The following is a 13,708-nucleotide window of genomic DNA, read 5'->3' as shown; positions in this document are numbered from 1 at the left end:
TTCAAATTGCACGTGTAGTTGGAGTGACCTTTCCTCTATACAGGTGTTGCAGAATATGTCTTCCATGCAGGTGAATAATGGATTCCAAGCAGAAGCAATGTGCTGTCATCGAGTTCTTGACGAAGGAGGGGTACAGGCTGTTCGACATCCACAGAAGGCTACAGAATGTGTACGGAGATGACACCATTCACAAGAGCAATGTGCCCAGGTGGATGAAGAAGTTTACAGAAGGGGAAACCAGCATTGAAGACAAACTGCACAGTGGGAGACATCAACTGCGACCACTGACACGAATCGTCATCAAGTGGATGAGTTGATTCACGCGGACAGACGTGTTACAATCAGTCTTTCTCCTTGATTTCCTGGAATGTAGCTGTACCATCAACAGTGAGTGGTACATTGAGACACTCCATAAGCTTAGAGAAGCCATTCGGAGGAAGGAACCGCACAAGAATCTGAAAGCGATCCATATTCACCATGACAATGCGGGACCACACACCTTTTTGACAACAAATCAGGTGATCGGCAAATTGGGCTGGTCCGTGGTACCCCATCCACCGTACAGCCCAGATCTGGCGCCCTCCGACTTCTACTTGTTTGGTCCAATGAAGGACAGTCTTCAGGGACAATGATTTGATGACGAGATGAAAGTGGATGTGAAGAAGTCCAGTACACACCGGATTTTTTTCAAAGTGCATTCGAGAGTTGGGTTCAATGATGGCACAAATGCATCGCTTTAAATGGAGACTATGTTGAGTAGCTGGTTTGTATAGAAGAAGAGTCACTCCAACTACATGTGCAATTTGAACAATCAACATCAGTTAATAAAGAGGTTACGACCACTTTTGCATTACTTTCGGTATGACCCTCGTACATGGGGAGGGCAAGGGAGCTGAAGCGAGTGGCTATTTAAAAACATGTAGCTCAGCAGGTCAGTTCCACTGCTGCAAACAGCATTGCCAGAAGAAAGCTGCTTGTTCCTTCTGCTTTCTGTGTCATGTTTGGCAGAGGCAGTGTTGCTACCTGACAGGAAATTTCCCTTGGTGCAGGGAAATCTAGGTTCAAATTTCAGCAAGAAGATTTTATGGAAAATATAAAAATTGTTGGAAAATTTGAAGTTGTCGGACTTCTGTTGTTTTACTTGCATGCCTGCATGGTATTTTATTTCTATTATATTTAATTAATTTAGATAGTGTATAATAAATATATAGAATAAATAAGAATTGTTATGGTAAATCAGTGCAATATTTTCATTGAAAACTATAAGTTTGTTTTATATGAGGAATTCTGTTGATGCAAGGCAAATGTTGTTTTACATTCAATTTGAATTCCTTATCACCATTTTGTGAAAACGGACAATGAAAATAATGATGGACAATTCCTCTACTATTACATTTGCTGCTGAGTGTACCATAGGATTGATTCTTTATTAGGGTACTAATGAGCAAAAAGAAGATAAATATACCCTTATGCGACACTCGTCTTCTTGTCTGTGTGTGTTGGTCTGTTACAAAAGAGTTATAAAAACAAAAATTGGTATCCGGATAATTTACATATTTTACTGCTAGCAGTGCATAAATGATTATGTACATGAAAGTTAAGGGATTTAAACATTGAAGCATTGAATACTTAATGTCGGTAAACATTCGTGGAAGTTTATTCATATTTAACACAGATTTTCATCTCTTTAGGGGAAAAAATAACAGCTGTTGAATTTTTCAGGGACTTCCAGGACCACCAGGTGAAAGGGGTCAGCCAGGACCCAGAGGAGACAAGGGAGACAGGGGAGAGGTGGGCTCTCCAGGGCCGGAAGGGCTTCAGGGCCTCAAGGGTGAGTGGATGAGATGATGTGGGCCTAAAAAAAACATTTCATAGAGGAAAAGAGTAAACTTAAGCTTTGTCTCATTTATGGAAAGGACACAAGCCTAACTTGGGAAGTAACATATAATCTGTATGTGCCTATTTATTTCCAGCATTGTGTTTTTTGAGTGTTTGTTTAATGTCTACTTTATGCAGGGTGCCAAATCCTGAAGAGCAACAGGGGGGATTCCCCCACCAACAATATTGGCCTCAAAAATCCCCCCACCAAAAATTTTCGGGGGAAGAGTTTTTGTTACAACAAACAAAAGATAAACAATTAATTTTAATTTCAAATATACTGTACTAAGAATAACATCGAATACAAACACAAATTATTGTAGTTGTGAGTGTTCAATGCTTTTTCTCTCTCAAGAGATCATTAACAAATCTACATCATTACGCACAATAAAAGTAAAACAAGAATTCAAAACAATAATAACTATGAAATCTAATTGATTTATATTAACATAAAGCAAAAACTAGATAAAGACTTACACATAATAAAACCACTTCAACTAATTCATAATTTATTAACATAGGACATAGTTTACTACTTTATAATATCAATATATTTAAAAGTAACAAATTTATTTATTTTTGGGTAATGAATAATAATAATATATTTTAAATTTATTTTTACTATTAATAACATGATAAATATGTATATTGTATAATTTATATGTATGTTTGTGGGGAGGGGGTTTGTAGATGAAGATCTATCTCCCCCCTACCAGTCTTAAATGATTTTTCACCCTGACTTTATGCACAGATATCCTAATCAGAACTGGAGATACACTTTCCAGTGTGATCCGAACCACATCAAATCAATCAATCAATCTATACATCATAATAATTGCCAGTGGAAAGCAGTGTGATAAATAAGGTCAAATATGCACTTTTTTTTTAAACTTTATGTCGCAGGAAAGTTTCGTCTTAAGATGCAAACTTTGGTACAGTTAAGACAAGAAAAGAAGTTTAATTTGAATTCACTTTATGTTCAGATAGGCAAATCGGAATTGATGTAGAGTTTAAAGTAGGATTCAAACCACTGTGTTGTGTGCCTTCACCAGGAATTTAACCTGGGATTATTTGATTGAAAAAGCATTACCACTACACTATTGGGTGGCGACGCCAACAGTGGCGGATTACCAAATAGGCCCACTAGGCACGTGCCTAGGGGCGGCAAATCTTTTTTCCAGAATATCAAGAATAATAAAAAGTGTCTTACGTACATAGTGTTAATTTAGACCTATGAAACGGTTTGCCACACATTCGCTTAATACGAAAGAAACCTTGATGTATCGGATTTGTGTGTTATGAAGAAATGTTTCATCTGCTCTGCCTCCTTCAGGCGCCAATCAATTTGTTTTTAACCCGTGCTGTGGCTTTTATCGCTTACAATGACAATGTTGGTTTGTTTTTGTAAATACATACCCCTCGATCTTCCACTAAGCGTTTGTTAATGGCCAGGCAGGAAAGAAGACTGATTGTTTGAAACTTGCATCTGTAACAATGCCAGTCTTAAAAAAAATAAACACATAAACACTGCTGATAAGTGAGTGAGTGAGTGCAGCTTTCGCGTGGACCGCAACTAGTTTTTGTCTTACTAGGTAGGCAGCATGAAGCGAACAAAGTTAAGTGGGGAGGCACATTAAGTTTGTGCCTAGGGGCGGCGAGGAAGCTTAATCCGCCACTGGACGCCAAGGGTACCGGGTTCGAATCCCGCTCAGGCTTGGTTTCTTTCTGAATGTCCATTCATCAATTTCATCACTCGTCCCCATCTTCGCAAATTAGCCAAGAGGCACAAAACGCGAAGTAAAATCAACTAAATCAATCAATCAATCAATCAACTATTGGGTGGGTCCTGCTACAGTTAACACAGTCGTTTTGTTGTATAGAAATGCATTTGAGACGATATTGATTTGCTTCTTCTTATGAGGGTTAGGAGTAGATATACAGTAAACATAGAGAATAACAACATTTGCCTTTATCCCCGTTAAATACATGTCCACATAAATAATCTCCATCCAGAACCTGTTATGAACTAAGCTTTTAGCTTATTATAAATCATACTTTCAAAGCATCACAAGAGAAAAATTTTGAAATAGATGGAAAACCAATCCATAACACTTGGACATCTGTCTTTCAGTACAACAAACAGACTAAACTTACGTCAATATTATTTTTCGTCATAATTGAATGGTTTGTGGATGAATGGACGACTCGAGCAAATAAGTTATTTGGGAACAGTTCGATATAGATATTGGATTTCCTTTGAAAGCCTAGATCCTCTCCCCAAATCGATTCTGCCGCATAAATGCCGAGTGACAGCTGCCAGTTAACTGCTTCTTCTCAGATGTTACAAGCAAACAATTTGTTACAGTTTATTCAGAGTGACTGTACCCAGTAGAATGGGGAACCCATATCATGGTGACCTATAAGTAAGCACTTTTCACCAGTTGTATTCAATAGATTTTGGGTTTATTACCTCATAGTGAATGATAGAGATAGTGTTAAAGATGTTAAATTTAAAGTGTTGTAGCCAAATTTGCACTAACTAAAATTATTTTACTCTTCCAACAGTGTAGTAAATGTATTTTTTATAATTTATAACTTTGTAAATTGTGATCCATGTCGAAGCAAGCTAAATAATAATAATAATAATAATAATGCAAACATTAATTTCAAAGTAACCTGATGCCTATCAGTTTTCTCTTTTCATAAAATTACAACTTTTCGAGATGTAGCACGTTCTATAATAATTCCACATCTAACAAATTTCAGATTATAAAGACTGAAAATAGTGAAGAGATTTAAAATATTCTTATTTTAATAAACAATTTACAAATAAGCAACAATTCGAAAAACAATTATGTTTAATGCTTTGAAATAAACTTTTTCATAGATAACATTCTTAAATATCATTCATCTGTCACCATAACATAACCCTTTCACCACAAATTTTATATTCATTATTCACTCAAATATTAACTGGACGTCTGGAGGGGGCAAGGGGGCACGCCCCCTCCACCTTATTTCACACAACATAATTTCAGTCACAGTAATATATATAAATTATTGCAAGGGCATTGCAGGAACATGAGAACTTCAAACTCAAGCAATGTTTTTGAGGGGACAATACTATTATGGGGGGAAAATGTGCCTCGTTTGCCCCCAATGGAAAAAATACCTTGCTTACCCCTCCCTGGAAAAGATCCTGCAGACGTCCCCAAATATCAGTGCAACTAATGTCAGAAATTTGTATCCATTAACCTTACATATAATAGCTTTTTTCGGTTTGATATTATTTTATACTTTGTAACATTTTTTCATTTTCCCTTTTTACATTATCTTAGTCAAAACTGAGAAGGGTGTGTTTTTATAACTTCCCCTGAGGCCAAAAAATGCCTGCTCAATAAAAGGATTCAAATTATTTTTCTCTATATTTTATGTGAAGGTTATGAATAGTTTTGGACCAATAAAATGTAATGTAGCTCAGAATAAATTCTTGTTGAGACATTAACTTTGATGTAAATAGCTTGCATCTTTCTTTGTGTTATTTCTTATGCTTGTCATAATACAACATTGTTCGGACATAATACGGAACAGAAGAGACCAAACAGATATGTCAACAAAAATAGATCTCTTTGTCTCTTTCTATGGAAGGTGGGGAGAGGGAGGGAAGTACTACAAGAATCAGACTCAATATCACAGTTGGGACAATTTCATGCTTTTGCCAAGAGATTAGAAGACATTACAATTCCAAGCATCGTTTCATAGAAATTGTGAGATGAGGCAAGTAGAACCAAGGTATGCTTATGATGCTTTAAAAAAATTTAATCACTCTTGTTTTTCTTTTGTTCTTTCATTGCAGGTGTACCTGGAAGAGATGGAACCCCTGGAATTCCTGGTCCTCCAGGCCCCCCGGGCCCACCAGGCTCTCAGGAATTTTCTAATTATGATGTGAGTATTGCATAGGCGGATCTAGATTTTATTTCTGGGATGGGCACGTTGTAAGCACATGATAGCAACACATTGTAACACTGCAAATGTACAAGTGTAATCAGTAAACAGATATCTTTAGATACAATTCAGATCAGAGATTAAAACACATACACATGTAAGACTGTTTGCTGCAGACATCCAGGTCACATGTCATGGAAAGCAGAGTACTGTAAACATATATGTAGGTTTAGCACTAATTACTAGGGCTGAGCCCAGTGGCGTAGCACAGTCTCCTGGGGCCCCCTGTAAGTAAAATATGGGGGCACCCCCTTTTAGTGACAAAAAAATATCATGATGCTGGAGTGGGACGGAAGAATTCTTGTACAAGAAATTAACTTTTACCCAAAATACTCTGCCTTCATATTTTTTGTTATCGACTTATACTGTATATCAGTGTAGTAACTTCTTGAAACTAAATCAGGATGATCTGAATCTCTGATAAATAACTGGAAAAAGAATCTGGAAATATTTTCTATTTTTCCAACGCAGAAGCACAGCCAGGAATCTTTTTTGGAAGAATCAAACTTCCCATTGCCAAATATTTTGTTCCTGATCCTTTGCATTTTTTGCTTGAAACATTTTTAATGAGGTTACATATAATACACATATATTTTAAAAAATATTGTTTTTGGGGAAATGTTAAAGGATAGTAAATACTCCTCTTTTGGACTTTGAGGTGGATGCGCCTTCAGCCCCGGCCCTAAGCCATCCCTGGTTGCGCCAGATCAAGATTCAATATAAGAGTCGCTCACATTAGCCTTCTTTAATAGTGAGTAATATATTCAAGCAAACTTATCACTGCAATTATGGGGGTTGAACCAAACCTCTAGATTGTTGGTGATGACCTAACATCACATAAAGTCAATTGCTATCCAGTACGAAAAAATGGCCGCAGTGTCCGGTCTTGAGAGAGATAAATCTGCGATAGGACTATTCATTGAAAATTTCTCTCTCAATGAAAAGCCGCTTGGAAGGACTGACCCCTTCACTCAACAAAAAAAAAAGGTTTCCACAGACATAATGTTTAATTTTTGTGTTATTGGACCTCAATATCATTATTCATAATTTTAACGGTGCCACTTCTTTTCTATAGACTATTGATAATATATTTCAAAGACTTTTTCATGAAACAAGAACCATTTTATTAATGGATCATCAGTGCTCGAGTTTGCATAAGCATCCTCCTCGACCTATATACCCTGTCTCAGGTATCTCTGGAGGAAGGCCATGCCTAGCGGCAGAGAAGGGAGGCAAAATCGAGTATGCAGATCGAAGCAGTACATGCTACTGGGAAGGCTGTAACTGTCACCCCTCCCCCCTTTCCACGCAATCCATTTCCTCTCACGTGTTCATTGGTGGAGCCGTCTCATGTCACTACTTGCGCAGAGACTGGTTTTCGTTCGCCTGCTCCAGAGATATTAGGGACAGAGTGTACTGTATTGTCTTCAAACAGATCCATACAAAGATCCTTCCATCTATCCCCAAACTCGAACAAGGAAATTTGCAGCTAGGAATTTTCACTTCGAACACTTCAAATCACAAAATCTTAACACTTTGGAAAAGAAGAACTAGTTTGACAGAAATGTCCCAAAATTTCAATACATGATAATAATGAACTTCACAAAATTACACAAAATAATGGACAGATTTGCCCCTGGGCCCCACCTCCTACTGAGTTTTTGGGGTCCTTTGAAGTAAAACGTATCAGGTGTAGACAATGTGGGAAATTCATTTCAGCTCTTATTTCAATATGAAAATCCTTGGGGCCCGCTTGAAAATATTTAATGTGAAGTTACATTTTAAATATCACGTGTAACACTAATATTAAATGGTCATGAATTACCCATGACAAGTTACCTGGGCCCCTCCTGCTGAGATAATGCACCACTGGTTATTATCACAGACGTCGTCACATGATGTTACTGGGAACCAGATTTCTGTTTCACAAATCAACTTTTTTTTTTGTAAGCGACACTAAGTGGAATTTCTGCTGTTACATAAAATTTCAGAAGCACTTTGCAGTGTCCCTACACCTCATTGCCGCCCCCCCCCCTCACATTGCGGGGGTTGCGGGGGCGGCAGCTATGCCACTGGCTGAGCCGATACTGATGCCGATGTATCGGTATCGGCCGAATAACAGTGGTTTTGGTATTGGAATGTATCGGTTGGAATTTATTTACCGATACCGACCGATACTATTCCGGCATTTTGATCTTTCAGAGTATCCGCGAAAATCCCGCACACACTTTTGATCAGTCTAATTATCCTGAAAATTATACAAAATTCGAGGTTTTTACTTTGTACCAGTTTTATATATATTGTAATGACTGCTTACCAGTAGAAATAGGGAGCCACCACATCATGGAGGCAACAGTGCCTCCGGAAACCAGTTGGGCAACAAAACAAGACAAATCAAAAATTAAATCCATACAAATTACATACAACCTCAACTGGCTCCTTGTAACACACACATATGTAGGTGAGACTTAATATGAGTAGGAAAATCGAGATGCAAACACAATCATTATTATTTCCATAATTTTAATTTGTATTAGTTTGGCTAACTGATGCATGAAACAAAACTGATCCAAGAAAAAAGACCTATAGACATATTTATAAAATTTACACACACTGTCACAAACTAAATTAGCAATGAAGAGTTGAAATTATTTGGTCAATTACATAATGTATGCAGTACGCGTACTACACTACAGTTTGCACATTACCTTGTCTGCCGATGCACATTAGAAAGAAAAATTTATATATAAGCTCGCACTGAGTTCATCGCTGGGGCCCAGTCTTCTGATGTGGTCCTGATGTCACGTTAGAAGAGATATGGAGGGCGGGGGGGGGGGGTAATAGATGAAATGATAGCGGTCCTTCAGAATAGCAGCTAGAACTACTGGTGGGTTCGTTGGTTGTCTCCGGTTCAGTCCATTTCAGCGCGCTTGATCACTGTATAAGCTGTTCTGCAGGCATCTTAACGTTTGACTCGCCGTACTTGACGATGCTTCAACACTGCCCGTTCACACGTCCGAGCGTTAACAAATTAGCACTGCACACATAGTTCATACTTGACGCTGTTTTAACACTTGCCCGTTCACATGCCCGAGCATCAACAGATCCACACTGCTCACATATGCATACAAGGCAAAGAATAAAAACTTTTCGAGAGCGACCACTTCGCCTCCTTACTTCTTCACTGTTGAAACTTAGACTGTCTGTCCCAGGACTCTCCACACTCCTGGAAACACTATTTTGCACTATTGTGCTCCCCTGACCAATCAGGAGTCTGCACTTTCTTCTCCATTATGCACTACTGACGCACTATTGACAATGACCTGGAGGGTGTGTGACCTCGCAAGTTTACAGCGTTAGATATATATCTCACCCTTTTACTAAAGTGGACAGAAACATGCCTAGGCTCAAAATTTATGAAGGCAAATAGTTCTCCTTTGAGCTTAATTCTGAAGTTTACACGCAAGGGATGTTTTCAAAATGGTGACAGGCTTGTAAATATTTGAGAGACAAATATATGGCTGCACAGATGGACAGAGAAAAGGCTTGACGTGAGAATGTCTGAAACTTGAATCGGAAGAGACCCCCCCCTAGAATGGAGGGTGTGGAGCCATCTAAGATGGAAGAAAATCACTAGATTTAGAAAGTTGATAGAGGAAAAGACACAGTGATACCTTTACGTACTTATGCCGGTGAAATTTTGACATGCCTGGCAACACTGACGTCCAGGCACGCATTTCGTTGAGGAGACCTAGCTCTATTGTTATATTTTTTTCAGCTTTCTAGACTGGCTGCTGCATTCTGTCCCTCGGCCATGAAAGTCGCATGATGGTAAATTCACATACTGTGACAGCACCATGCTGTGTGAAGAAGGTGGTCAAAAATAGGGGTGAAGTCCATGAGAGTTCCCACGACCCACGCTAACTTTCGAAAATAAGAAAAGAAAAAAAAACCTTGGGGTGGACGCTGGGAAAAGTCCATCACTATATATATACACACACACACACACACACACACACACACACACACATATATATATATATAAACATGACATGTCATTTGCCCTCCTCTGTGGCCGTGAAGTCAAAGGTGCTGTGTTTTGGACTCCAACTGCGGGATGGCATGGGTTCGAGTCCACCTGGGTTTAGTTTCTGGCTTCCCGGCCTGTGTATAGGACTGGCAGCAACCCACCATTGTGAGAAAATTGGGGAGCTATGAGTGAGTAGCGTAATCCGGTCTCGGAAATCTCCTATAATGGCTGAGGGTTCGACGTGCTGATCCCATGTCACCCAATTACTAGTTGAAGATCTCCTCAGCTCTAGGTAGGATTGTCTTCAAGGGCCGTCGAGCCACAGGTTATTTATTTTTTAACATGTCATTTAATATTCTGGTGTAATTCTTTAACATTTTAAAGCAAAACTCTTGGTAAATTCATGTACATAATTTGAGTGGAATACATAAACACAAATGTTAATGAATATTGTGAACAACTTTTCATTATTAAAATTTTCAAATTATCGGTATTTGTATCAGTGAGAGGTATCTGTATCAGTTGGTTGAAAGTTGTATCGGCTCAGCTCTACTAATTACATATAAGAATTGCACATTCTTTGCTGAAGGTAGTGTGATGTAGTTACTAACTTAGCTCCACTTTTCTTCCATAACTTTTTCCCCTGTGATCTTTCTAGCATGCTCTTAATTAACTCTTACTCTTCTTTCTAATTAATGCTGCCTTGGGTATATAGCCAAGCTGGAAGCCACGTAGTATGTTCAAGGTAAGTGATAAGCAGTATTGTAATCATTCTAATGAACTAAGGAGATATCAGGAACATATTACAATGGTGTGTTTTACTCACTATCAGTTCAAATAAAAATATATAAATAACTTACGTGAGTGAGTAGGAATGTTTCAGAATGACGTTTCGGAAGTCTGTACTACTTCCTTCATCAGGTAATAAAATAAAAAAACTTTAGGTGTCAAACATGGTACCGCGTTGTTAAATCGTAAGTTGAGGATTCAGGTTGAGGATAGAAAAGGTAAAAAACTTACGGTGACAGCATAAAAACTCCGATGGAAGTCTTCGCTAGTTAAAAATTCCCTATGTTAAAACAAGAACCACAACTAAAACAAATAAAAATCGAAGACCTATTACAGTCCGCTAGTGACTTCCGTCAGTGTTGGGGTAGAACACATGGACTGTGGGCGCTCCTATCCTGTGTGGAAGGTGAAATTTCTCCTCCAGCGTTCCCCTCTTCCCACCGTAACTCCAACAGCAAACACTTCCATCGGAGTTTTTATGCTGTCACCGTAAGTTTACCTTTTCTATCCTCAACCTGAATCCTCAACTTACGATTTAACAACGCGGTACCATGTTTGGCACCTAAAGTTTTTTATTTTATTACCTGATGAAGGAAGTAGTACAGACTTCCAAAACGTCATTCTGAAACATTCCTACACATTCACGTAAGTTATTTATATATTTTTATTTAAGGAGATATCACAAAGAATAATATTATTGTTAGTTGTACATAATACTATAACTTCTGAGCCATTGTTTACTTTCTTACTTATGAATTCTCGGTTTTATTGTCTTATCAAGTCCATGTTTCAAAATTCCATTTTCCAGTGATTCAACTATAGTTAATTTAGGCACCCAGATCATGTGGAAATATGGGCTTAGCTGGATAGCAATAAATGCCTTTTCCAAAAATGCTTTTTTCTTTGTTTAACATTATGTAAACAATGTGAAGTAATACTAACTCATGCACCAACTAAACTAAACTGCTACACTTCGTGGCTGACTTTTGTTTCCTTCCAATTAGTGTTCCAGAAACAACTAGCAAGACCATTTATATTTTTAAGAGTGTAAAGTGACTTTTGTGTCACCTTGTATATTATTTGATTTACAATTACATTTTAAACTGTTTTCTTATTTATCTGTAAAATGTATCCAAGAGAAACGTTGTGGAACTTTGATTTTATATTCCCGAATCCCAGATTTGCCATTTTCCTGCATTATAGAATCAGTCCCAAACCAAAACATAGTGCTATTAGATTTTCTCAGAATTTACATGTACAGTCTGATCCACAAGTATTGCTTGTCAAATTGTCCCATACTATTTTCATTAAATTTCTCTTGCATCCTACGTGTCTTTACAAGGAATAGGTTTTTACATATACTGGTACAGAGGTTGTCGGAAGCTAGTTTGAAGTTTCATTTCAATTCTTCAAGTTCTCGCTGTGTAAAGCAGAGAATAAACATGGTGATGGACAATTTTCTTGGTAATACTTATGCATTCTACTGTACCTGCATTTAATTTTTTCTTTTCACCTTCGTCCCCCAAAAACCATACTATCAATGTTCCACTGTATTGAGTATTTTATTAACCTTTCCACATTTTATTGACCATATGTAATGAGTATAAATATGGAGTAGCATACTTGGATCTCATTATTTTCAACTTACTGTATTTTCCACTTTTCCACATCTCTATGTATTTTTTTGGTAGTGTAAAGTTTTAACATTCAACTTTGATTTTTTTGTTTAATATAACCAAATGTAAACTAAAATTATTCTTCATAACTCTTTCTTTCAATCCTATGCACATGTACTTTTTTTTTTTTTAATTAACTAACTAATGCATACTAACAAAACTGGCATTTCAGGAGTCAATTTTAGGATCAGGGTATGGCCCAACATTAGGTCGGCCTGGCAGCCCAGGTCCCAAAGGAGAGCCTGGGATCTCGGGACTCTCAGGGGCCAAAGGGGAAAGAGGCGACCAGGGAAATAAGGGCGATAGAGGTTACCAAGGTCAAAAAGGTGGTAAGGGTGAACAGGTGAGCATGTGTAAAATGATTGGTTAGGTTTAGTTAAATTTGTTTTATAGAAAGGCAATAGATGTTGCTGAAACATATTTTGAACTAAGGTACCAGTATGTGTTTGGCGTAGGGATGTGACAATCCCATCGCCCAGTGGCTCTATGAGTGTTCGACAATTGTCAGAGGTGGGGTAGGGTTTGGTGGACTACTATCTGGTCCTCCAAGCTCCGAGGTGTCGTCCTCCATTTATATTGGGGATTAGACATAGAGCTGACAACTCTGCACTGTAAAAAAGTTAAGTCAAGAAACAGCAACATGAGGCCACAGATGTTCCCAAGGTAAAATAGTCCCCCATTCGGATCTCCGGCCGGAGACTACTTTGGGAGTTCCCTGGACTAAGGATAGGATGTACAGTAGGAAAAAGGATATTAAATTAGGCACGTGGAATGTTCCGAACCTTTATCAGCCTGTGGCATTTTCAGTCTACAGTTAATGAGATAGTTAAGTATTAATTAGACATAGTAGCTGTCCAGGAAGTTAGGTGAAGATGGAGATAACGTTAAGATGGGCCGAAAGGAGATTGTAAGGATGGAAAAGATTGGATTGATCTTGTTCAGTATAGGGATGGATGGAAGGCTCTGACTTGGTCTGATTTTTCACTTTTACTGTTTCACCTGTGTAGAATTTTCTCCATGATACTGATGGTTCAGTGTGCTGGGGACCTGGATTTAAGTACTGGTCGAGTTTGCATTTTTTGCTTGAATTTCTCTGAAGTGTGTTCCTAACCATAAGGTAACACTTATCCAATATGCCTCAGCCTGTTCTATTTTTAACTTTGGCATGTTTTTTCACGTCCTTGAATATGTATCCTTATCACTGTATTATATTAGCATTTATGTAATACAGATATCTCAGTTGTGCACATAATTTTTCTGTTGAAAATAACATGTAGCTTTTCATTGTGAAATTAAATTACTAACATACCAAGTACCACATGATATTTCT

General features: G+C 37.9%; 1 protein-coding gene across 4 annotated transcripts in view; it reads left to right on the top strand.

The window, feature by feature from the left end:
* Positions 1-13,708, top strand: part of Mp (collagen XV/XVIII-type protein multiplexin) — a 739,732-nt gene that overhangs the window by 667,629 nt on the left and 58,395 nt on the right. For all 4 annotated transcript variants that reach the window (XM_083143962.1, XM_083143961.1, XM_083143960.1 and 1 more), the window contains exons 11-14: positions 1,723-1,831; positions 5,735-5,823; positions 10,629-10,658; positions 12,551-12,721. In XM_083143962.1, coding sequence (XP_083000088.1) covers positions 1,723-1,831; positions 5,735-5,823; positions 10,629-10,658; positions 12,551-12,721 — 399 coding nt within the window. The remainder of the gene's footprint in view (positions 1-1,722; positions 1,832-5,734; positions 5,824-10,628; positions 10,659-12,550; positions 12,722-13,708) is intronic.

The sequence above is a fragment of the Lepisma saccharinum genome, chromosome 22, assembly GCF_977018435.1.
Source record: "Lepisma saccharinum chromosome 22, izLepSacc3.1, whole genome shotgun sequence".
Classification (NCBI taxonomy): Eukaryota; Metazoa; Arthropoda; class Insecta; order Zygentoma; family Lepismatidae; genus Lepisma; species Lepisma saccharinum.
The sequence above is the reverse complement of the archived record's forward strand: the minus strand, read 5'-3'. Positions and strand labels throughout refer to the sequence as shown.